A 24,760-nucleotide genomic window follows, 5' to 3' on the forward strand; every position below is an offset into this window, starting at 1 on the left:
TGCTGCGCCGCGAACATGGCGTCGGAGGGGATGATCCTGACGAACCACGACCACCAGATCCGCGTCGGCGTCCTCACAGGTACCGGGCCGCGCCGGGCACCGCGCCGGGGACACGCGGAGGGTGGCCGCGGGTCGGTGCGCGTTTCAGGCCGCCCCGCGGGGTGCCCCGCCGGCCGGCTGTCTCTCCCGCGGCGGCGCCGCCGCCGCTGCGCAGGGAGCGCCCCTCCGCCGTGCGTGCGGTATCCGAGGCCCGGAGCCGGGGTCGGGGCGTGGGGGCGGCGCTCCGGCCGCCGGCGGACAGCGTGAGCGCGGAGCCGGCCGGCGCCGGGGCAGCGCTGCCGCAGGCGGGCGGGCGCCGCAGCCGCGGGGACTGACCCGGGGATAACCCGCGCGAAGGGGACGGAGCGCGCGGGTGGGCGAATGCCGGAGGGGATGGGGGGGTCGGGACGTGGCGGGGCTTCCTCCGAACGCGGCGGAGCCGTGAGCGCGAAGGCGCCGGAGAAGGGAGCCCGCGGCAGGCGCAGGCTGCGGGCCGGCAGGTGCCGGGCCTGCCTTCCCTGGGCGGGAGGCGGCCGCAGCTCCCGGCCGCGGGAATGCCCGAGCGCGGCACGCTCCGCACGGCAGCTCCTTTGGGATGGCTCCTTCCCTTCCCCCTCCCTGGCCTTTACTTTGGGAATTGGGAGGGGGTGGGTGGGGATGCTTGTGCCTGTGTGCTCTCTGTTGGGAGGGGGAGGAGGGCATTTATGATGCTGCTGCTCATAGCGCACGGATGATCCTTTAATAAACCCGTGGCACATGACCTGCGGTGGTTGCACAGAAGGGCTGCCGGAGCCGGTACGCGTGTGACAGACTGGGGGGTTCCTTTGCCGGGCCTTGGCGGGGATCCCGGTGCCCCGCGGAGCTCGGCGCTTCGGGGGACGCGCGGCGCGCCCAGCAGCGGAGCCCCGAGGGCTTCCAGTGCGTACGGGCGTCAATGCCCTTTCTGTGCGAGGAAGGGGCGAGAGATTTTGGCGAAATTTTTAGGTGTCAAGCTCAGTAGGTTTCACCGCGAGCCTGGGAAGACATGTCTGTTCATGGAAAGCAACGTTGTGAGCTCGGTTCGGAGTAGGAAGATGTTCGGAGTGAAAGAGGGGACATTCATGGCAGAGGAGGCCTGGAGTTAACCCGAAAGTTATTTATTACCGCTAGCGGTGTTTAACCGCTGGCCCGAGCCTGCGGGAGCCCCCGGCGCTGTTCCCCTGCCGGGTGCTGATCCCGCCGCCGGCAGCCAGGGATGCCGCGAAGGCTGGAGCCCTTCCCTTCTTCCCTTCCTGGGAAGCGCTTGGCAAGGTGATGGTGCCGGTAAACCGCTAGAAAAGCATGCAATATACAAGCGGAAACCGCTAGAAAAGCATGCTGTATACAAGTGGAAATCCTTAGCGTTGCTTTCAGGTTTCAGGCAGTCAGAGCCTTAATATGGATAGACCGTGTTGGACCAGATGCAAAAGTCACATGGGGGGATTTGTTCCCTTTGTTCCTGAAGGATAGGACATGCTTGCCACTACCTATTATTGTAAAAGTTAAAGTGAGAAGGGGGTTCTGACCGAATGCTCTTTACATATTTTGTACAAATTCATGGTGTGTAACATGGGTTATTATTTTCCTTTGATCAGAGAGTTGTAGTAATTTTCACATGTGTTTCCAGAATGCAGTAGCAGACATATATGGTGCTATAATAATTYAAATTATTTTATTTTCTGCTATAAATCCTGTTTGATCATTRTTAAACTCTTTTAACTTTGTATCATAATTTGCAATTTCATTGAGAAGAGCTCATGGCCTAATTTTAATATTTTGTTTTTACAGGACAGCCAAAAGGCGTAAGCAAACAGAACAGTTTTAGGTTTTTTCCCCTTAATGTAATTGTTTTAAATTCCAAGCTGAAAATTTCTGCAAATAATTTTTTTTTGCCATTTTGAAAGGGAACACCTTGTTTTCTTACAGTTTTCCTAGCCCCCTTTTTGCTTCTATTAGTAAACATAAAATTTTATATAAATGTCATAGCATGTATTTGGCCAGCCTTAATTATTTTCCACTCTGACATCTCCTTTAACCCTGGAAGAGAATATTTGTACTTTGAAGGATTTGGACCCTCTAGCTGTTTCTGCTGTTTCAGCTATGAAAAGACAGCATATTAAAAATGTACTCTTCTGAATTTTTCTCATAGAAATGAACTAATAATTGCTTCTTGGCTGGTGTATGGAGGARTAAGTGTAGAAATGCAAAGGTTAGGTATGTCAACTGATTTTTTTATTTTATCATTTAGAGTAGCTTAGTGATCAGAAATTAGTTAATTAAAATAATGAYTCCTTTAGCTTTTCTAATTAAGATTATGGCCATATGTTTGTTTTTTAAGCAATATATACTTGTGGTCTTATCAGCACAGGCATACAGATTTATGTTTCTGTTAGACCTGMTATGTACAGTTCAGAAAATAACCAGTGCTGCACCTTATGGTTGTATTCAGATGGAATTTAAATTTACTTAGTAGTAACTTCGTTGAATGAATTTGGAGTAAAGTTGTATGTTTATTTTTGAGGACATATAAAAATTGTTTGGGCATATTGTTATTCTTATCTGTTGTAGAGACTGATACACATGGCTTCAGAATATATTGAGATCAGTAATGATTGTCATATAGCTTAGTTTCATTACATTGTTTTGAGTAAATTACTGTATTTGGTTTTGCTTGGTAGTCCTCTGTGTTTATGTATATATTGCTGGTTTCCATCTAGAAACAAATGTATGTTTTTCCACTTGTGGCAAATTAAGACAGGTACAGTGGATTGGAGAAGTAGAAATTTTGGTTATTGTTTACCCGAAGTAATTTATTGTGTTAAAATTATGCAGAATGGGTTTTTGGTTTTTTTACAAAAATTACTTGTTAACTTCTTTTATACCTGAACTGTCAGGGTCTTTTACTAAAGAGCCAATGATAAGAATAGAATCCATAATTAGGACATTTTCTCAATGTGAAAGAACTGTCTTCCTCAAATCAGGAAAAATATTTTAGAGTATACAGCATCTATGGACTTGAAGATATCACTCATTTATTTTTCAGTCTTAATACAGAGAGTTGTAGACTTAAGCAGGAGGAAATATGAAACTGGCTGATTACAAAACTCTGAAACTTGCAGACTAGAGGGTTAYGTCTTATGCACACWGGAAGCCTCACTAGTTTGTGGATAGAAAATTGAATTCTAATCTTTGTATGTTATCATTTCAAGAAGTTTTGCAATTTGTGAAAGGAGTGGAACTGTGTATGTGTCATATTCAGCATCAGGATTTAGTGAAGTGTTGAGTTAGAGATATTGCTCACTTAGGTTCCCARCCTAGGTTTTCTCTCTGTTACCTTTCATATGCTGTGCGAGCGCATGAGCTACTAATAGAGCTTCAGTGTTGTGATGAGGTTACTCTTATGGTGAAATTTTAAAAGGGCTCTAATRTCAGATTGGGAGATTTTTGTGATGAAATAAGAGAGTTGGATTAACAGTGTCCAAAGGTTTGTCATTGAAGTGTTCTGGATATCTTCTTTTGAAAAGGAAACAGTCATAGAGGAACARGAAATGTCAGGTAGATAAACAAATCAAAAAGAGGAGAGATCTTTACATTTATGGTAGAGGTTGGATTCTCTGTGTGCTCTGTACTGTTGTGTATCAGTGCTTCCCTAGTAAAATAGAAGTACTGAGTTATTGTGGTTGCCACTTGCAAACCTTTCATATTTGGGATATCTCTAACAAAACAGTTGTTAATCAGTTACCAATGGTGTCAGGTTATTGAACCTGGTTTACTAAGTACAGAATTTCATAATGTTGAAGTTGGCTAAAAAAGGGGAAAAAATGTGTGCTTTGCCCAGAGTTGAATCAATATTCGGTCACCCTTCACTGGTGGTGACAKTGGTAAAAGTTATATAATCTGTGACCTTTCTTGTTTTGTCAGGGACTAAAGCAGACCCTTGACTGGAACCGTCCAGAGACATCTGAATGATGTTGCCATCTCCACTAGCCCAATGGAAAAAAACAGACTCTGGTTCTCCTGTTTGCTTCTATTTTGTGGTTTTTTCCCTCTCCATCCTAATTTTCTTTTTATTTGCCTCCCTCCTTGTTTTCCCTCCAGTAAGCATGTAATGTAGCTGGCCAAAACTTGAGATTTTGTTACATGTTTGGCTTTTACAGAATATCCCTCAAAAAAGATTGTCAAATTTTGGGTTGGCTTCATTCTGTGTGTCTGCTTTTGAGGCAGGTCTGTGAGAAAGTCATCACCAGACACAAACACCATTTTCTGTCTTTGCTTCTCATTTTSTATTGTTTCTTCCTTGCATAGGAAAAAGCTCTTAGTCTAACCTTTTTTTTTTTTTCAGAATACCTTTACAGTGTTTGGTATTGCTTTAAAAGTGGTACAGCTTTTCCCTTYCATAAAGGGAGTAATGGATTTTGGCAAACTTCAGATATATTGTTCTTCCTCTATGTAAAGATTAAAACTTTGAATGATAGCTGTTGCCATAGGCMTACTCAATAAAGCAGACAAATGTTTTGAATGTGGAACCTCAGACTTTGTCCCCATAACACTGTAGTGTGAAAGATTGCACCCATGTCTTTGTGTCAGACTGCTTAGTTTGCTGGAATGACCGTGGGTGTGGACATTGTGTCTGAATGTATCACTTTGAAGCAAGCTTTTTTCTGAGATGGTGAGGTGGTTATCTGCTTCAGAGCTGCAACCAAAGAGGTTGCCTGGGCAGATCTGAAGTTCACTGATATGAATGTTTTGTAAAAATTATCTTTGAGAAATGTGGGAAACAAAATACTTAGGATGTGACTATATGTTGGTCAGACTGTTTTAGAAATGTGTAGGCCGTCTGTTTTCCAGCTAAAAAGTCGTATTTCTCTCTCCTGATACTTCTCATGACTTTCCTCTAACTCTTCATTAATAACATGCAAGSTGCAAGATCACTTCATGATAGTGGTGGTGTTCATACTCTGGACAWACATTGGGATTTGTGGGAAACTTTCTTATAGAGGTATGTATGGGAGGGGGAGGACTGACAGCAGGTTTGCTAGGAATTACTGTCAAATTGCCCTAATTGTCTAAATTGAAGTTGCTTATTTTTTTGTTTGTGATTTGACTTCTCTCCAGAATTATACCTTATTGGGTACTCATCTTCAAAACATAGATTAAAGGCAGCAGCTTTTCCTGGGAATCTTAGAGAAATGCTGTACTTTCATTAAAGCATTCTGGATTTGGGGTAACATTGATTTTCTTCTTTTTAAACTGTAAAACTGTCATAATGTTGAGTTTATCCATAGAAACTAGGAGCTCTCTCTCCCATTTGAAGCTGTATGTCTTCACAAAAACATTTCTTTCTGATATTTTGTATGGCTATGATGATGACATTTCATGTCTTGTGAAYATTTCATTTTCATAGTCTAACTGTACTTTACCTTTACAACTTAAAGAGGAAACAAGTCCTTCCTTTTTTYCCCCCATTTTTTAGGCTACAGCGTGGAACAAAAATGGGTGACTGAAATCTCACTGGTACAGTGGGCTCTCGTACTTGAAGTTTAAGTTGCTTGCTATGGTTCTGTTTYTTTCGAATGGGGAGGAGTAGAAACACTGAAATTAAGAGCATCTAAAGCCAGAGATTAAAACATGCATGTATAGTTGGAAAATAATTAATACCTACTTAAGTAAGCAATGGCCATTAATTTGGAGGTTTATGTGTTTTTACAGAGCAGGGGTAAGAAGTCTTGTATACTCAGTGTTTCTTGATTTGGAGTTTACTTATCCAAATACAGTTGAAAGACTTCCATCTTCACCCACGCTCCATGTCTGTAGTTCATATTTAGCAGCACAGAGCATACCCATTACAGTATGTTTTCATTTACTTCTCTGGGTTTATATTTGTCTCCTTTTCCAGTGCTGCAGGAAAACTTTCCATGTTATTTACCTCAAAAGTTAGTGATTGTGAATTTCACGAGAACCAACTTAGGTCTGGGATAACCTTTTGTTGGTCTCCTGGCTTTGTTTATTGGACAATAACAGAGTTTGTGATCATCAGGCCATGTTTTGGAGAGTCTAGCATGCCAAATTCTGCTACACAGACACACAGTTCTACCCGTAATGTTTATGGCTAATGTTGATTTAGCCATAGCTGTCTGGGTTTTTTTGTAGATAAGCAAGTGTAGATTCTGTTGTCTGCAGTTTGTGAGATTGTTATGCAACAAGAGGACATGATAACTAAAAATGAGAACAAATTTTAGTTCTTGTTAGATATTTATGATGTCTTGAAGTGTGGGTTAAGTTAAAAATTTACATTCTGTTCATGTATGTAGATGTAGTATGCAACTCTCTACTTACATTGAAATGGTCTTATATATGTAGTGTTGTATATGACAGAATTCTTCTTGAAAGTTTAGCAGAATGGCTGAAAAAGGTGTCCATGGAGAATAGGGGGATAATAACCATAAGKTAAATGAACAGGTAGCAGTCTTTTTTTCTGTGGGATGTTTTTAATTAAAAAAACAGTGTAGCCTTTTGGTTATTTGATTTGATTTGATCACAAAACAGTTGAAAAACTAAGTTAAAAAAGAACAGTAATTGCATAAAAAAGTGCTTGGGAAAAACAGACTTAATTAGGCAGTTATCTTAGAAAATTTCATTTTGCAAGTAAGAGATTTGTATGTGATGTTTTGTTTACTTGTTTTGTTTTCATACTAATTTGCTGAGGCCTATTTTATRCGTAACTTGTCAAGTGGAAAAAAATTAGCATAAACCCTTAAGAATAATCTTCTGAGTACATTTTGCAAAATCCTGCAAAACAGGGCTCGATCCTACTGTTRCAATGTGGGTGAATGATGTTTTGTAAGGAATAAAAACATTTTTTGTTCYTCATACTATGAGATAAACAGCAAGTCTTCCACTGTCTGACTTGAATGATTAGGGAGTAGCTATGTAAAAAAACCCCTATYTTTTGAGCAGTAAAATGTTTTTTGATATATACCAAGACTTTATAGATCTGACTCAGTGTTATTTTAGCTTCATATGTTAGTTACCTAGAGCATTAATTTTAATAATTCTGTATTTATTATGACCTTTCATTATGCATTCAACATATAGGTTGTGTAAGTAGACCAATATAATAAATATATTAAGTATTGCCTATATACTTATGATCACAGCTGTAGAAATACATTTTTCTACTTTCTCCTTTTCTAATTAAATTATATCACTTATTATGTAGTAAAGTGGAAAAAGTGAAGAAGCAGAATACACATGGGCTTTGAACTATAACATTTTGGTTTCTTTTTAATATTTACTGTGTGGTTATGAAAATGTTAGTTTTTTTCATTGTACTCTATGTTGTAGGGAATTTATGTCTAATATTTTTCCTTTAAAAAATCTTTAATGCATGTATTTTGTCGGTGTTCTTGGCTATCATATGGGACTTTTGAGATCTAAAAGTGGGAAGTAGACATAAAAGTATATGCTAAAGTAKATGTTGTAGTTTTGTTTGGGTTTATAGTTTGTCTTTTCCCCCCAGGTGTTATAGTTTGGATTTTTTTGGAGGGGGGGATTATAGGTGCTTTTTTTTTTGATGTATGCTGGAAGGGATTTAAATTTATACTGAAATCTAGGAAATAAGTTGTTCATTCACAATGATTTTATGGGAAGTTGTATGGATGAAAAATAATACACATTCTTTGGGAATTGAAATGAATTGCGGTAAGGCATCTTGCAGATCTGACTCAGAAGGGAAAGGGACCTTGTAGGACCTCTACAAATCATGCTTGTTATTAAAAAAAATAAAATCCTCTTTATTCTTATCAAACTGCTTTTAATGCCTTGAGATGGGCCACTTAAGAAGGAATTGATAGCAAGACCTGAGATGAAGTCTCTGAAGTCATCATCTAATAATTCTGGAAGAAACATTGAATATGGCACTAGTCAGGAATTCTGCAAACCAACACACTTCTACACTGCTATTTCTTACCCCTTCTTGAAACATTGCTCATAGGATTAGGAAGACAAATCAGACTGTGAAAGAGAAGATGATGTTGGGCAGGTATGTATCCTTCTACTAGTACTTGCAAATCTTGTCCTAGGAAAGTGTGGGTGGCTGTATTTTTCTGGAAGGTGAAGATTTCCAGGTATTCAGACAGGTATTAGGTTGTTTCCTGCTGGCATGGTTCTTTCTTAGATGGTGTAGCATAGCAATGTAGATGGTGAGAAACCAAAGGCTTACTATRTATTCCCTGTCAGAAACCACCTCAGAAAAAATGGGGAGAAAGCAGAAAGATACCTAAAATAAGTACATATTTGGTGAGAAAAATGCTTGTTGTTTCCAGAAAAAAAAAGAGGAAAAAAAAACCCCGGAAGATTACAGGGAATATGTACTTCTCATTTCCTCTTTTTTAGCCCAATTTTCCATTTTAGTTGTGTGCAWACTCAAGGGAAGACATTAAATAAGCCTGCAGCAAATCAGGGATCCTCAAAATCAGCTTTCTTGGAGAAATAAGGTGTAAGTTAAGCATACTGAGGGAAAAAGTTGTGAAACACCTTTRAAAGATAGTGCAGGGACAAAGTGTTTCTGTAGATAATACTCAGAAAGCTCCAGGGATGCTGAGATRAAGTTGCAACAGGTGTTCCTATGTGTGTAACTCCTGCTGATTAAAACTTCATCATTGCTGGTACACTCTGATTTAATACTTTAAAAAAAATGAGAAAATATTATAAAACAAATAGTATGTAAAGTGGAGTTTTTTGAGAATATTTTTTGTAGTCTCCAGGTTTTTCTCCTGTTTCTGTGATGTCCTAAAAGAATTTCTTAGATAGTTATTCTAATGATGTTGCTTTGCCTTGATAGATGTCATAAATCAGTGAGGTGTGACTCCATAGCTACTAGCTATAGCTAAATCTAAATCAAAGTATTTCTAGTTTTTGTAAAATATACTTGATGGTAGGCTTTTTTAATGATTGCTGTAATCAAACAGACTGAAAAGTCTGCAAGGAGGAATTGCTTTTCCTCCTAACCTACCGTTGCGAGAGATTCCCCATTCTGGTCATGCAGATGTGTATTGTGGCATTAATGTAGCAAAATAAAGAAAAGAAGAAACCAGTAAAAGACATGTAGAATAAACCAGGAAACTGAGGAGGTTGTTGAGATTTTTGAGAGAAATCTCTTAACTTTTTCAAGTAAATATTACTRCAGGGTAGTGCTGTATGATGTTATTCTTTGGACAGAAGGAAGGCAAGGCACAGAGCTTTAAAAAGTTGGGAATGGTCATGCTAGTAGGATGTATGTGGTTCAAGTTGGATGTATTTGTTTCAGAATCTAATGTTTTGGAATTGAATATTATTCTGATACCTGTATTTCAGGAATGTGCCCTGTTCCACAGTAGGAAGGTAAGGTCAAGCCTTAAGCTCTGATCTTGCAATTAAATTCCAGCATGGTAAGAATTAAAGCTGTAACCAGTGTCTCCAGGTGCAGGACCTTCTTGTATGAATGAGACTCRGGCTTTTTTCCTCAGCATCAAAAATCAAAATGGAAGCTGTAAAGTTCATGTTAAAAGCAACTACTGAAAAAGTCAACTGATGAGGAATTTCCTGTGATTGTTAAGCTTCAAGGAAGCTCACCTGCCTGTTCCTATTTCTTTATTCTAAAGGGTATAGCTCTAGTTTATGTACAATGGCATCAGTACATGACTTTTCTCTTTGGCTTGGCAGTTGACCAGAGAGAATTAGTGAAAATACTAGTTGTCATTTCACCATTGTTTTGTCAGAAAAAAGTTCAAGTAGACTTTCTGTGAGTGCTTTGGTGAACAGCACATCTTTCTGGAAAAGGCAAATTTTTGTATAGCGTTAAACTGGAACATCATGGATTATCTTTAATATTAGAAAAATCTTTTAATTCCTTGATAGTACATCTTGTATTCCATTATTATTATTTGTAACTTGCTATGAGGACTCATCAATTCATAAGAGAGATTTTTGATGWGAAATAGTAATAATTTTCAGTATTTCCTACCAGGATAGTAGCAGCTTTTAGTATACTCCAGAATAATTTTAGCAGGTTTTCATATTCAGATTATTCCTAGGCTCCTTTTTCTGCAACCGAACAAACACCTGCTAAAAATGTTCTACCTGTGCTTCAGCCTCCAGAAAGTAAATTCAGCTGTGCATATGGAAAGTATGCTGAGGTAGACTACTTAMAAATGAATGGTTGAGTTTTTATGAGCATCTAGAAAGTAGCTAATGATTAGGGCACATTCAGGAGGTTTTTCAATGTTTTAAATGTTGGGAAAACATCAGCCTGGAGCCATTTGAGGCAATAGTAAAATATATATTGTAATTCCTTCAACATACAAATTTAAACTTAAGACCCCCTAGATGCTGACATTCCAACTAGCAGCCATTGCAGGAAAAACCCAGACAGATGCAGAAATTCCTAATATTTGGATAATTAGGTACTCTCTCGATTTTGCAACGATAAGTAGAAAATTTTAAAAAAATTACTTTGTGCTGTACCTACAAAAGTCTTTTGACTGTAATTCAGTAAGTTGATTTACCTTTTGTGATTTCGTTCAATTKGAGTAAAATCTTCATTAATGAGTCCTGCTGCTTTAGAGAAACAGACTTTGGTACTGGGGGCTTCACCTGCAGACTGTCCRATGTGTTTTGTCTCACACTAGATCAAAACCTGTGGAGTGACCTCAGTAGTTGTTGGAGTGCATTAGGTGCACTTGTGGAGTGCATCTCATTTAGTTTTGTCCAAAGTGAGYTCCACATCATGCTTTGATTCTTCTCTGCAGTGTGAACTGAAGTGTGGTGAGTGGGGACTCTCAGGGGATAGCTTAAAAGCCACATTCTTGAACCAAGCMCAAGAACTAATATAGATACACTATTTGTTGTTTTTGGCTCCACGGGGTTGTGTCTGCCTCTTAYGATTCTTGTGCATGCCAGAGAGGTCTTCCAGTGGGTAGCAGTGAGGAGACTTTCCTGACAGTGGAAGGTGACCAGGAGAATATGGGCTCTTGAACTGTTCCTATGCATTTTATTGAGGTGATATGGGTGAGGGCATAACYTTTGAATCTTTGGGTACTCTAGAGAAAGTGAGACATGTCTTTTGTTAGCTAGCCTTGAAATTAACTCTTAACTTAAAATAGCCCAGGGTAAAAATCAGTAGTACTTAGAAATACTKCTAATGTCCAAAACTAGCCATACAGTTATAAATCAGAAAATGACAGAAAAATCGTATTTGCRTTAATCCTTAGTTTGATCAGCCTCTCCCTGCACCTATCTGACTTATCTGTTAGGAAAATACATGCAGCACCTTGTCAGGGATTTTATCTTCCTGCATTCACTACATCTCAAGGTGAGTTAGTCAGAGTTAATTTTCTTCTGGTGTACCATGCAGTCTGCTMTAAGTGGCCACTGCTTTAGAGCCCAACAGGACTCTGTCCAAATTTAATCTTGGGCGTGATTCTGTCATCACTCTTCTTGTTCACTGCCATGCTGTGCTGTGCTGGCATAACCTGTTGTGTGACTGTTCAGGCAGGGAACTGGAACAGCTGAAAATTACCCTGCCAAAAAAAAAAAGGATCCTTTTGAGCTGAATCAGCTGTGTGATCTGGTTCAGCACTGAGCTCTGCAGGCTTCTACTCCAGTAGGTGAGTGGTGAACAAGGCTGGCAATTTTTTACCTCTATTGTAAATWTTTTCCAGTTCTGTTCCTTCTTGGTACTCTTCTATCCTGCCATTGTTCACTCTATGCAAAACAAACTTAACCTAGCTAACATAGTGGAAAACTGCTCTTCTTTTGAGAAATTCATTTTCTACAGCTGGAAGAAGCTGAATCAACTTGGCAAGGGACCTCAGGGGTGGCGTTTGAGGGAGGAGCTGGACTGTACAGGTGGGATAGGTAAAGCTGAGAGATAGGACTTCTGCATTCTGAACACAGCTCAAAAAGATGTACTCCTGTGCTAATTTTTTGCAGTTCACTTGCATCAATTGGAAAGGTAGTCTTGGCAATCCTTCATCTGGCTGTGCTGCCTCCTTTCTTGCAAGTATTGCTTTGTCAGGCCAGGTGTCCTCTTGGTAGTACTTACTAGCTTGTCCCCATGGACAAGCAAAGACACCACCTCTGCTGAATAATAAGCAATACAAAAAACATAATGAAGGAAAGGAAGAATATGCTGATTATAGGAAACTTTTTTGAGTAGAGGGTAAGTCAAGATAGATTTTTTCCATTTTGTGTGTAGAGATCTTTGATTCATGCAGTAGCTAGGTGAATATGAAGGCTGTGCTAGGCATTTGTGCCTAGCAAAGAGCTGAACATCTGGCAACTTGCATGTTAGGTAACTAGAAAAGCTGAACATTACACTTCTGCAGTGTTAAATTTGGGAAAAGGTGAACACTGTTACACATTTACCAGCAAGTAAGGTCACTTCAGGAATGTAATAATTTGTAATAGCTAAGACTTCTAACATTTAGTTTTTCTGATTTTRTCTTAACTGCAGTATGCCCGATGGAACTAATTTGAAGACTATATACATATAATTAATCTAKGTACACATGTAAACATTTATTGTAGAGAATATCAGTAATTTTTAAAAAATTAATTGTGACGCATTTTTGCCAGGCCAAATTTTTATTTTGCTTGAGGGATTTCTTTGGCACCAATCGATCTGTCATTTTACTTGCATTCAGTATAGTTTTGCTAAGTGTATCTGTACCACTCAATCTAGCTATTATGCTAACTGAGGCTGCTAACCTGATATGTACTAAATGGCAGATGATATACTACTGACTTAATTTTCTTCTGYTGGACATCTGTCTGTATACCAACTACTTGAAATATCTGCATGCAAGATCATCTAATTTCATTTCTGTTCTGCATACCTTCTTGCTGACATGARCAGTGTCAGTGCCTTTCTCTCGAGTGGACTGTTATCCATGTGATTGATGGAGATAAATGCTAGTCCCAGGCATCAGCTAWTTGAGTAAGTCAGGCCTTGAGATTCCTGGTATTTCCTTAAAAAAGGGGGAAGGATTGACATGAAGATGAGATTAGTTGTATAATTGTGATCAGTGGATGTGCACTTATTTAAATCTTAATTTAACTGCAACTCAGAAACCTGCTGGTCCATGCATTTATCTAATATTGTATGTTTCCATGGTCTCCATGACTACTAATTATGCCCAGACCATGGTTTTGGTATCGAAATGCAGTGTTTGGAGATGAAGGTAGCTAKCTAAATGGAGTTTTGTAAATTGCAATGTAAGTAGCATCTTCAGTATTAAGGTACATCTAGAGCAGAAGTGTGATTTTAAATAGCAGAAAATACTGAAAAGCTGTAGCCACTGGAAAAGCAAWCATAACATAAAAAAACAGTCCAGCTAGAAAAAAAAGGTTAAGCATTAATAATAAAAATGGAATTTTATGGGAAGCATGGGAAAAAAGAAACTGTAGAAGGAATTGATAGCCACATTATATAAATCAAAACTATATCATAAAGGATAGCTTCTAGCAAAGAATGTGCAGAACAAGGTTATACAAATGAGGTGTGAAGGCTGTTAATGGACAGTAGACAAGCTAAACAGGGAAAAGATTTGTGTGCTTAAGGGTTATGCATCTGTAGGTATCTGCAAGCATCCTGTTCACTAGAAAAGTTTAACAAGGGCAAAATTAGGAAATTGTTTTTATGAGAAGRGTAGAGTAATAAACCAAATATACTAGATGTTTATAATCCCGATAGTCTTTCCTTRAAAATCCCTCACTGAACCTTATTCAAAGCTGACAAGTGTTGAATCTTCTAGCAATTCTTTATGAATTCCTCTTATAGTCAATTGCATTAATGGTGAAATTAATCCCACCTAGAGCTCTCATCTGTCCATGAGTTCTCATATTCCTAGATATGGTGAAATGTGAACTGATCTAGATGATAGTATTTTGCCAAGCCAGCTTCAAGTGAATTTCTTTCCATTAATTTCTTTCAGTTTACTGTGAGTAAATGCTTATGCCCACMCAGTAGAGATGGGAATAAGTTGCTGCCAGAGTAAAGAAGGTGGGATTTTTTTCTTTTACTAATAAAGCATGAGAAAAACTGATCTTTGGCCAAGACATTAGTGGCCCATATTGTTGGGGAATATACTGTTGTCAGGCCTTCAAAACTTGTATTTTTACTTCTGTGCATTTTTATYGAAAGCGGAAGTTACGTTCTTTTAAAGGATTGAATGGATACAGTTACGCTTGGTAGCCTTGTGCTGCACCCATTGACCGCTGTTTGCAATTTCAGTYGGTGACCCGAGGCTACATACAGTGGTCCAAAACTCATTTACCYGTCATTCACATAAATCATGCTCACAGGAGCGTGTGCTGTGTATGTGTCTGTAGGTTATTTCTCTTTTTGCTCTTTCTTTTGGGGGTATGAAATGAACGGCTTCCTGGTTTTAAAGTGATTGTGCCGCTTCTGGTGATCTCTGGTTGACCTGTGAATCTGCTCCTACTTTACTCATGTCTCATCTTCCTTCAGGAGACCATTAGATTTTATTGATTGGAATTTCTTTATTAATCTGTATAGAAYTACTGGATATTTGCTGAGGTTTCAGAATTTAATTATAGCTCCTACTATAACTGATACAAAAAAAAAAAAAAAGTTTGAAATAAGGTGAGGAATGGGGAAGTACTCCCAAGACTTTCAGCAGTTCCTCTTTCTCATTCGTCTCCTCACCATGGAGCAAGATGCTTTGGTATACTACTCTCAATGATTACAAGAGATGATGATTAATCTCTTAATGATTACAAGAGAAAAAAGCATTAAAAATCTTAGSTCTTCTTTAAAAACAATGGAAGATAAAGAAGTGAGGCCAACGATGTCTTTCTGTGATTTTCTCTCATGTCTGACTTTTCATCTTTGCATTTGGCTTAAAACTGTGCTGGCTAAATACTGGATATGGCTYTTTAGTGCTTTTGTGCTATTTTTTGCATTGAAAATACTTTTCAATTACTGTTATTTCTGTTCTTGAGCAAGTCTTATTCTTTTGTGAATTGACAAAGGCATACTTCCTTTGGGAGTAGCTATAATATTTTTTGTTGCCTGTAACATGACAAGTTATACTGAAATTTTTCTCAGCAGTGTTGTTTTCTTGTTTATTTCTTTTCCTTTGGGTGTATGTGTCTTGATACAGAGTTTGTTGATCAAATACATCATATATCTCATTCACATTATTTTTGGTCTTAGATGAGAAAGTTAACTTTTYGAATGCAACTAGATTGAGGGTTTTCTCATAGAATTTCTACTAAATGTGAAGTGCTTCTTTTCTTGCAAATTTTTCCTTTGTTACTGCTTTGAATTGACATCTCCTGGAATCTCAGGATTTCTTTATCAGGTTATCAGGTCAACAGTCGTAATTACCCTTGTTTTCTCATGGGTTTTTTTCCTTTTTTTAAAAAAATCTGACAGATGACAAAGCATTTCTTTCACTTTGCCTCACATTCCTGAACAACTTCATTGGCAGCTCCATGAAATAATTTTCTCACAGTCCATCTTTCCTGTATTAGCATAGCTCTGAGAAGAATGTTCTGTATGTAATTGCTTGTAAATATTACCACTTTTGGCCGTGGTTATTTCTTTCAAGACTTTTTTTTTTCTTTTTCTGTGTTTCTTTCATTTTGCAGCCAGTGATCTTTCTAGTAGTCTGTTGTCCAGGAGGAYATATCTGGAGAATGTGCTATTTTAATGCAGTACAAAGGAAGTAAYTGGAAGAAATCACTCAAGGAGATTGTGATGGGTCAGTCCCATGCAGCAGCTGAGCCCCCACCCAGAGGCTCACTCCCTGCTCCCAAGGAGCATGAGGGACAGAATCAGAAAGGCAAAGTGAGGAAACTCATCACTTGAGATAAAGGCAATGTAATAAGTGAGGGAAAGGTGTGTGTCTCACTGAGGTCAAGCTGGACGATATCCACTGCTCTCCTTTTGCCCAGCCAGGCATTTCCTGAGGAAAATTTTCCATTTTCTTAGGCTGATCTCTGTGTTCTGCTGCATTTTTTTTCCTATATATTAGCCAGACCGGTAGAAAAGACCAATTTTCCTTTGTATGTTGTGTTCTACCAATAAAAAGCACCAATAAGAAATTTTATAGCTTGTTCTGCAAATCTTACCTGCTCCCTTCGTTCAGGAATAGAGGCAATTTATAGATGAGTGCAAGGAAGCAGTGTCCCACTGTATGACTTTGCCATCTGTTACACACCCTGTAGGRTGAAGAAAGACTTTTATGAACATCWTTTTCTGTTTACTTTATTGGCTTGTGGCTTTTCTACAACTGTTGAGTAGCACTTTTACTTCTCATATGTTAGCTTTTTGTACTTGTTGAACAAACTTTGGAGATTCATCTTCTTTTCTTGTCCYTTCAACTGAATCAGAAATGAGATTTCTGATTTATTCAAGGGCTAATTCCYTCATAAGGAAAATAAAAAGTACACATTCTAACTGTAAGTTCCATTAAAGTCAATATATTTGCAATGTTCCCCTGGGCTGTTACACAACTATCTAAAGTCAATTACTGTGCATTGATGATGCATTTTAAGATACAGACTTATCTTACAGGGTTTTTTTAAACCTTGTATGTGAATGTAATTGAAGAAAATCCTTTCATTGGGTGCCCAAATGAGATAATTTGAGTAAGAACGTGGTTTGAAGATATTTAAAGCTCACAGTACTGCACAGCTTGACACTGTTCTGTGATTTATTCTRTATTAGATGTAATTTCAGGTACTAGATTGTGACTGAGAGCATTGTTCACTGTGCATGAAGTTTTTTCTGCCAAAGTACRTTGCTTTTTATTTACACATTATGCAGGTTTCTTTTATTTACCTAAGTACTTTACTCAGCTAAAAAAATAGTCCTGAAACTTATATGTCACATAGGCTACGTGCTGAAAAAAAAGTTTTTTTTAAGTCTCTGAGGACAAGAGCCAGCACTGAACTGATATGCAAGGTCCTGGAATAAACTTGGATTCTTGTATTAGCTTGGATTYACTCATAATTAACTTTGGCTACTCTAGCCTGATTTTTAAAATATAGTTTACCAGGTAAAAACCACTTGTTGGTTATTTAATAATTTCTAAGCGACTGAGTGTAATGTAATATATAAGTTAGGACATCCCTACAGGCAACAGTCAATTKGAGTATTAAATGAGATGTTGTTTATTAAATGTGTATATAACATTCTCTGCGTCAAAGGCCTACAGATCATTTATAAAAACAAAATTTAGCAGTTGAGAGATGTTCCTAGAACACACATGATACTTTTATTTCAGTTCAGGGTGGTTTTTTTTTTCAAAGAAAGCGATGGTTTTTTTAGGATTTTTCCGTGCTTGATTATGATTTCTTACTAAGCCTTTTCATATCAGGTAACCAGGATCAGATGTGTTGAAAGCATTACATGGACACAGCTTTGTCCTTGGATTTACTCTGTTTAGTTCCTCATTTTTTTAACAGAATACTTTTGCACAGAATTTSTTAGCCGAATAGCTAAAATTCTGCTCAGTTTGTCTACTCTGTTTTAAACAAATGCCCATATGAACACACTGGTCTGTTCAAATTAGCTTCTTCAGACAAATGTGATCTCTTTATTAGAATTACATAATGTATRTTTTTGTTGTATACTTTGCTCTTAGAGTCAAGAGGCTTTGGATTTTTTCTCAATGTCTGCYATCTTAATATTATCAAATACTATCTTTCTGGATGAGGGCTAAAGTGCAGTCATTAAACTAAAAGAAAGACATGAAATTTAAGAAGAGTATTCTAGAAGTAATAATTTTTTTTTTTTTTGATAATTAAGGTTTGCAAACTTTTAATTTAGTGAGGCACTACTAGGCTACTGGAAATGACATACATGGAATGATGTAGTTTGCTTTCCTCTTAGAGCTGAGTTTTTACTTCTGACTGCCTCCCTTCTTGCTCCAGGGAATAAGAATTTGAGATGGGAAGATGAAGAAGCTTAAGTAGTTTTAACTTAATGTGATGCTCCAAAGTATATGACAGTTTCTAAAGAAAGAACAAACATTTCACAATTAATTTCTCATATTGATCAACCTATGTGAACACTACCTTTCTTGTGTGTCTTAAAGGTAGATTGAAGATTTTTGAATGAACACAAATGAAAAAAAGAGCATGATCCAAAAGATGCGAGTTACAATAAAAAAAAAAAAAAAAGGAAAGAAGAAAAGCTGCAGTTAACACAAGAAGGTGGTTAGCGTTAACGTACAGTGTGATGATGGATGTCAGGGGCAGAGGAGGGTGTTAAGTCATTGTTTTAGACTTGTGAGGTGGATTTRCTAGAGTTTTTGTGTTCCCTGAGCAGAAAATATTGTGTTGATCCAGTAATTTKGGGAGGTTTTGGTTGCTCCAGGGAATGCAATATTAAAAGTAGAAGCAGCTTTAAATACTCTTTAAAATGGAATGCATTACCTTTATTCTCTCTGTGGAGCAGTGCTATTAAGAACTRTATCCCTAGCCACACACTTGTGAAATTAAAAAACTTCATGGCTGAAAAGGTGCCCAAATTCGGAGAAATCTTGTATTTCTGAAGAGGGAGATAAATAGTCAATCAAAACAGGTATCTGTAACACTTTGTAAGCTAGATACAAAGAGAGACATAGATGTGGTRATGCTTCAGTATCTTAAATTTGGCAGTTTGGACCATTTAGTGGGAGAGAAGAGAACAGGGTTCTGATATTTGCATTTTGAACTTCTGTTGCATTTTGTTTTCCTGTTAAAGGGCAAGTAACAAAATAGAARTAGTCCATGGAGCAGGGACTAGAATCTAGGTCTTCTCTCCCAGTTGATCATCCTGGCAATTATGCTGCAGTGTAATCCTTGTTAATTGTCCAGATGCCATAGCATTTTAATTTTTAGCTGGGTAGTTACCTAGCTTTAGCAGACAAGAAGCTTGTTACTATCCAACCTTTTAGTTTCCTAATTAAAGTRCTCTTCTGGGAAATAAATGCATGTTTTTGAATCCCCATATGCTAACAGGGAATTAAACCCAAGTTCCTTGCCTCTGTGGGCTTGCTGTAATCCAGTATGTATCTGCAGGAAGAGTTCTGCATTGGGGGTCCCAAGCCATTTGTAGACCCTTGTGTGCCTTGCAGTGCTCTTACACAGCCCCCACCACCGTCCTTTTTCAAGGTGTGTGTTTGCTGCCTTAGGTGTAACCTCTGTGTTACCTTGCTCATGAGCCTCCTAGCGTGTGTCTTGGTGGAGCTTTAGCCTTCTCTAAAGTTTCCACCAGAAATGTGTATTTCTAGGGAAATCCTATGGTGTGTGTTGGATTACTTTGTATAGGACTTGAGGGCCTGAATTTTGCTTGTATGCAAAAATACTTGTATTACATGCTGCCAAGAATTCAGAAGCCATGCAGATGATGAGAAGACATCATGCTTATCAAGTATTTGAAAATGGTTATAGCAGGAGCACTGGTTTGTGTTGCCATTTAAATAATAATATCTTAATAGTCAGAAAGTTGTGGGGTCAGCCAGCCCAGATTCTTTATTAATACACCTGAAGGAATTAAGCTGCTTGGCAAACAGATTTTCCTTTYAGTTATTTAGGTTAAATTAAAAATAATTTTTTTAAAGGAAATCAAAATAACTGTCTGTTTTACTTAGRAAGGTTTTTCTTTCATGGCTTCTTTGATGCAGTCTTCTTCAGTGTCTTCCCATACAAAAATTTTTTGGGTATACTTCTAATTGTAGCAAGCAGGAAAAAAATTTGGGGTGCTCTCTCCAGCARTCTTCCTCACACCCTTATTTACATGCCATATGATTTAAGAAAAAAGAAGAAAGAAAAAATATTTGAATCAGTTCTCCTCCCCTCAGTTGGTTGCCTTCCTAGATGAAAAAATCATTGGTAATTCTCTGCATTTTTTAATTATGTACACTTAGTATTTTCACAATTATTATTTTGCATCCTAATTTTTTTTTGTAGTGGCAGCTCTATGTTAAATCAAAATTGAAGTTACTCAAAGTGATTTGTGTCAAGATTTTTTGGTTTTGTTTTTTGGTTTCTTCTTGAAAAACACACTGTTTTTGCTTGTTTTCTGGACTTCTTTTAATCTGATAAGGAAAACAGTCCTGAAAAACATAAAAAGTGCTGATGTGACCTTGTCCATATCTTAGCTAGTGAGTGCTTTTAGAATAAGACAGTACTGCATCATAATTTCCTGATGAGTTACAGCATCATGATGGCATGTGCTCCCACTCAATCTATTTTAAGAAAGGACAGAAGCACTTTCTTATAAGTAATCTTGTACTCAAAAATACTGGATTGGAGTGAAGAAAGTCTACGAAGTAATGATGTTCTGGAGATCAAAAGAGAGCTAATGGAACAGTAATTATTTAATCTGTATAGTTAAAAAAAAAAAAAACTTAGCGGAAAAAAGCCTCAGTAGCATAATCTCTCCTTTTTATATTAGTCTATACATCTGTCTATATAACAGATTCTTACAGCAGAAGAAATACTCAAGACTTCCTCAAAGAAACTCGAAGTGGCCCACTTAATTAGGCGGAACTTTCAGAGACTGTTTCATGTTTAACACTGTAGTGGCTGTTAGAAATTGCAGCATGTGTTTCGAAAATTTGTCATCAAATCTTCCGTGTAGCAGCGCATCTGATCTCTTTGCTAAATGTTCCTATTTTGATACTGGTTTCAGTTTGTCAAGAAAATGTGGTTCATTTAAGTACATAATTATAAGGGGCAAGTCTTCAGATGAAAACTGTTCAGCAAGCTGCAAATACTGACCCACTCTTGAACAACTCTGTATTTTCCCAGACTGTAATGGTCCTAAAAGTGTGTGAGTTTACTCTGTACAATTAATGTGCGTTGAATTGACCTTAATAAGGTGAGCACAGGTTTTTATAAACCTTTTAGTTCAGATTAGCTGTATTTTAACCCAGGATGTCTAATTTTAAGCTATATACACTGTAAACTGAGTGTAGAAAACCTTTAGGTATAGCTTTGTATTGCACTTAGGAAACAGGGCAGCTGTGTGCTACCATTGTACAGATTAGTACTAATACAAAAAGAAAAACCTACTACAAAGCTAAATATTTCAAGTCACRAGCCATAACATTTTTTGATGGTCTAGAGTACTTTTATCTTCTTTCTATGCTGTTTCTCTACAAGCTTCTCATTATCTGAATATAGMTAATTCAAGTGTGCTATTAACACATCACTATTTCTTAAATGGCCTATGGGAATAATCAAAATTTGGAAAGTGGAGTACARAGGGGACTGACTTCACCTAGCTTGCTTATTTTTATAGTGACAAAATGTAGGTAAGAAATCTTTAGGTCTCTGCAGTTTTCACTTAGAACATTAGGACTTTGTGTTTAATGAATGAGTGTAGTGAATATGTGTGTAGTCAGAATTGCATGATTAAATAATTTGCTATGGTAAGTTTAAAAGGCTATCACCCTAGAGTATCAGAGGCTTCCAGCCTCTGACATGTAAAAATAACTGATTTGGAAGAACACAGAAACTTCCTAAAGAAATTTGACCTATAAAGCRATGTTATGTTTTTCAGATTTAATTAGTGGGGATCTGCTGTGAGTAAAAAAGGTCTTTCTTTGGCAGTAGATATACCAGTTTTGCAAACCATTTTTTTACTATACATGTAATAAAATCATCTCTCTGTAAGTATTGGAATTCTACATTTCACAGGGAAGAAATACTTTTGTGGCAAGCTCCTTCCTAGCAGCAGGCTTGACATGTTAAGAATAATTCTGGTGGAGGTAGTGTACTCATTCAAATCCAATCCAATCATTTCTTCTTTCTTTATTGTAGTACCTCCTTTCCAGTCACTCCCATGCTCATATCCATTATCCTCTCCCTAACCCAGCCTAAATAATAATGTGTCATTTCGCTCACATCCTCTCCCTCATCCACTACAATTGCTCTTGGGGGAAAAATGCAGAAAAAATAGTTGTAAAAGGAAGTTGAATTATTCCCATGAAGTCTGAGTTAAGATCACATTGGTGCAGAATGCAAAGACCAAAATTCTAGATGCTAAAGTGAGTGCTTCTAGGAAGAATTTGATGAACTGTAGGAGGAGAGATAACATTCTACTTAGGGTCTGCTAACTACAGGAGGTGTACTCTGTAATTTTTAGTCAAGTTTAGTTTGCATAAAAGGGGAGGGGGAACCAAAAAGAAATCAGACTGAGCATATATAGATTGAGGCAGATAGCCAAAGGGAAATCAGAAAGAGCAGCTGAATGGTTTGTGATGCTGTKCACTCTGTTTAAAGTCATTGTATGAGACTCAGAACTGGAATGTGGGCTGCAAAAGGAAAAGCTTCAGTTAGCTGACCTCTAGCTTCTTTGAATGGTGCAATGTATTAGTCTCGGTTTTGTCTAGATCAGAAGGCCATTAGTGTGCCTTGCATCTCCCATTTAGCCTCTATACCTGCGTTTCCATTCTGCGAAAACCAAGCTGTGAAGGTGTGGAGTGGTCCTGTTTCCCCAGAAAGGAACTGGTAAGTAGCCGTCCTAAGGGCTACTCTGCAAGAACTACAAAGTACTCCTCTGTTTCCCTGGGCTTTGATACAGTATCAGAAGCCCCAGAAATAAAGGTGACATGTTGAAACTTCAGGAGAAAGGAACTTGATAATAATAAAAAGATGTAATGCAGAGGGGGGAAATAGATCAGAGAGGCTGTCAAGTTAAATGCAAAAGTAAGAAGGCAAGCCCAGAAAGGACTGTTGAGAATCAACTTGGTAAAGGCATAACACTTAATAATAACTAGTGTTCATGATACCAAGGAGCTGAGAGTTTTATTGGAGTGTTGGTGGGGTCAGTAGCTGATCAAGACATAAAAGTGAGAAGAAAATAAAACTTCATGTGAAAGTTAAGTGTGTATGTGGGTTATTTTTATTTTTTAATTGTTTTATTATTTCACCTGGAATGTTTTAAACAAGTTGCTAACTTCAATGTAACAGAACTCTGAAAGGAAGTGTTTGGTTGCTTTTTTAAGGGAATATGGAGTTGCTGGTCATTACAGCAACTTTAGACCAAGAAGTCTGAATTCAGCATTGATTACACTTCAGTAGCTATAAAAGAAATGAATATGTTTTCAGCATATCTGCTAGTATGTTGGGGAAGGATTGACACAGCTTTTCCTGAGGTTAATTTACTCTGCTGGAGGGTTTTTTAAATATCTCATGATGCCTTGACTATKAGGCATATGATGTAAATTTGCATTTTCAAAATGCTTCAAACAGCTTTTAAAGAAATTCAAGTGTCCTGCAATGAGAAGCGAWGTCCTTCCACTACTTAATAGTCAGTAATTAGAAAAGTGTAGGAATAAATTGTTGGACTTCTCAGAGGCATTTCCAAACAGAATCATGTAGGAATCAGCTCTGCAAGCTGTCATGGTTAACATAAGGTAATACAAAACAGCTTCTGTACTACTTATTGCTTCTCATACTGCAAGAAGCAGGAGGCATAAATGAAATTAKGTGTTAGTTGTTTTAATATACATATCATTGCTGTGTCTTCAAAGTTAATGTATGCTTGGATAAAATTTGTATTTTTAGTCTCTTTGTAGTAACTATGTAGTAGTGATCAATTAATTTTTTACAGTAGCTGTAAGACTAGACTTTGCTTGCCATTTTTAGAATCAAGGTAGCATCTACCTTTTGTATTTTTACATAATTTAATGGAAATTAACACGTATGTGTCTGAGTATGGAAAATATAATTTGGCAAACGACAAATATTTAGAAGTTCTACTGGTTTCTTTTTGAGATATTAAAAATACTTTCTTACTCTATAAAATACATTTGATATTGATTGCYACTAAAATTGAGACTTTCCCATTGTTCTAAATGACACTAAAAGCTCCATGATCTWACTAGTAGTCTCAGTTTTAAGCTCAGGGTTATTGGTTTGCAGTTAGGGAGGAATTGTCTAACAGATTAGGTTGAGAACAGTTGTACTTTTTGAGTCTTTACATGTGAATGTGGTTCACTTTCCAAGGATTGTCTGAATCACTGGATGTATTTCTATGTAAGAATAGGCTGGATTCTTGGTGCCAAAGACAGAAATAGAATGCAAGAACTTGGGAGGAATTGAATAGTGAATGTTAATATGTTGCTTTCTAAACTCCTTGCAGAAGTATCTTCTAATAAACACCAACTGTTACATTGAAATTAATAGGAATGTACAGCATYGCACTCTTTATTCTGCCTTCATGCAATACAGCTTTTTGCTTAATTGTCTGTCTTGTCTGTTCTTTACACTACAAATCCTAATCTAACTTGGGACCACCAACTGCTATTGCAATGCGAGTCATATTTAGAATTAGGAAGCACTATCAATGTCAAATTTATTTTAAAGATGCTTAAATACTCTTATAAGTGCATTTGCACTASAAAAAAATGCTGCTTAATTTTCTAAATCTAGGAGTGGAAGAGCTTTGTGAAGACTTATTACTTACACATATTAAGCATTTTGTTGTGAATTTCCCCATTAACTTCAATTAAAGATGTTGGTGCTCTCAGTGGAAATGATGTAARTCTTCACAGGATTGTGTTTTAAGTGGTGAGGGAACAAGCGAATACAGCTGACAGAGTGCAGAGTAACAGCCCATGTTTGCCTGTGTAATTGTCAGCAGTCAGAGCATGCAAGTGGTCTGCCTTGCAARCCCTGCAGAGCCAGCATATTTGCA

At 37.7% G+C, this 24,760-nt stretch overlaps 1 protein-coding gene across 20 annotated transcripts in view; it reads left to right on the top strand.

The window, feature by feature from the left end:
- GPHN (gephyrin) overlaps positions 1-24,760 on the top strand; it is a 275,952-nt gene that overhangs the window by 470 nt on the left and 250,722 nt on the right. For 9 of the 20 annotated variants that reach the window (XM_057382124.1, XM_057382141.1, XM_057382134.1 and 6 more), the window contains exon 1: positions 7-79. The exons of 10 other annotated variants lie outside the window; for them this stretch is intronic. In XM_057382124.1, the coding sequence (XP_057238107.1) occupies positions 16-79 (64 nt within the window). In that variant the 5' untranslated portion in view covers positions 7-15. Of the gene's footprint in view, positions 1-6; positions 80-2,206; positions 2,272-24,760 lie in introns of those variants that run through there. One more of the 20 variants, XM_057382127.1, reaches the window with a different exon arrangement.

Source organism: Malurus melanocephalus, unplaced genomic scaffold, assembly GCF_030028575.1.
Source record: "Malurus melanocephalus ecotype Western Australia unplaced genomic scaffold, MMel_1.1 scaffold_551, whole genome shotgun sequence".
NCBI classification, from domain to species: Eukaryota; Metazoa; Chordata; class Aves; order Passeriformes; family Maluridae; genus Malurus; species Malurus melanocephalus.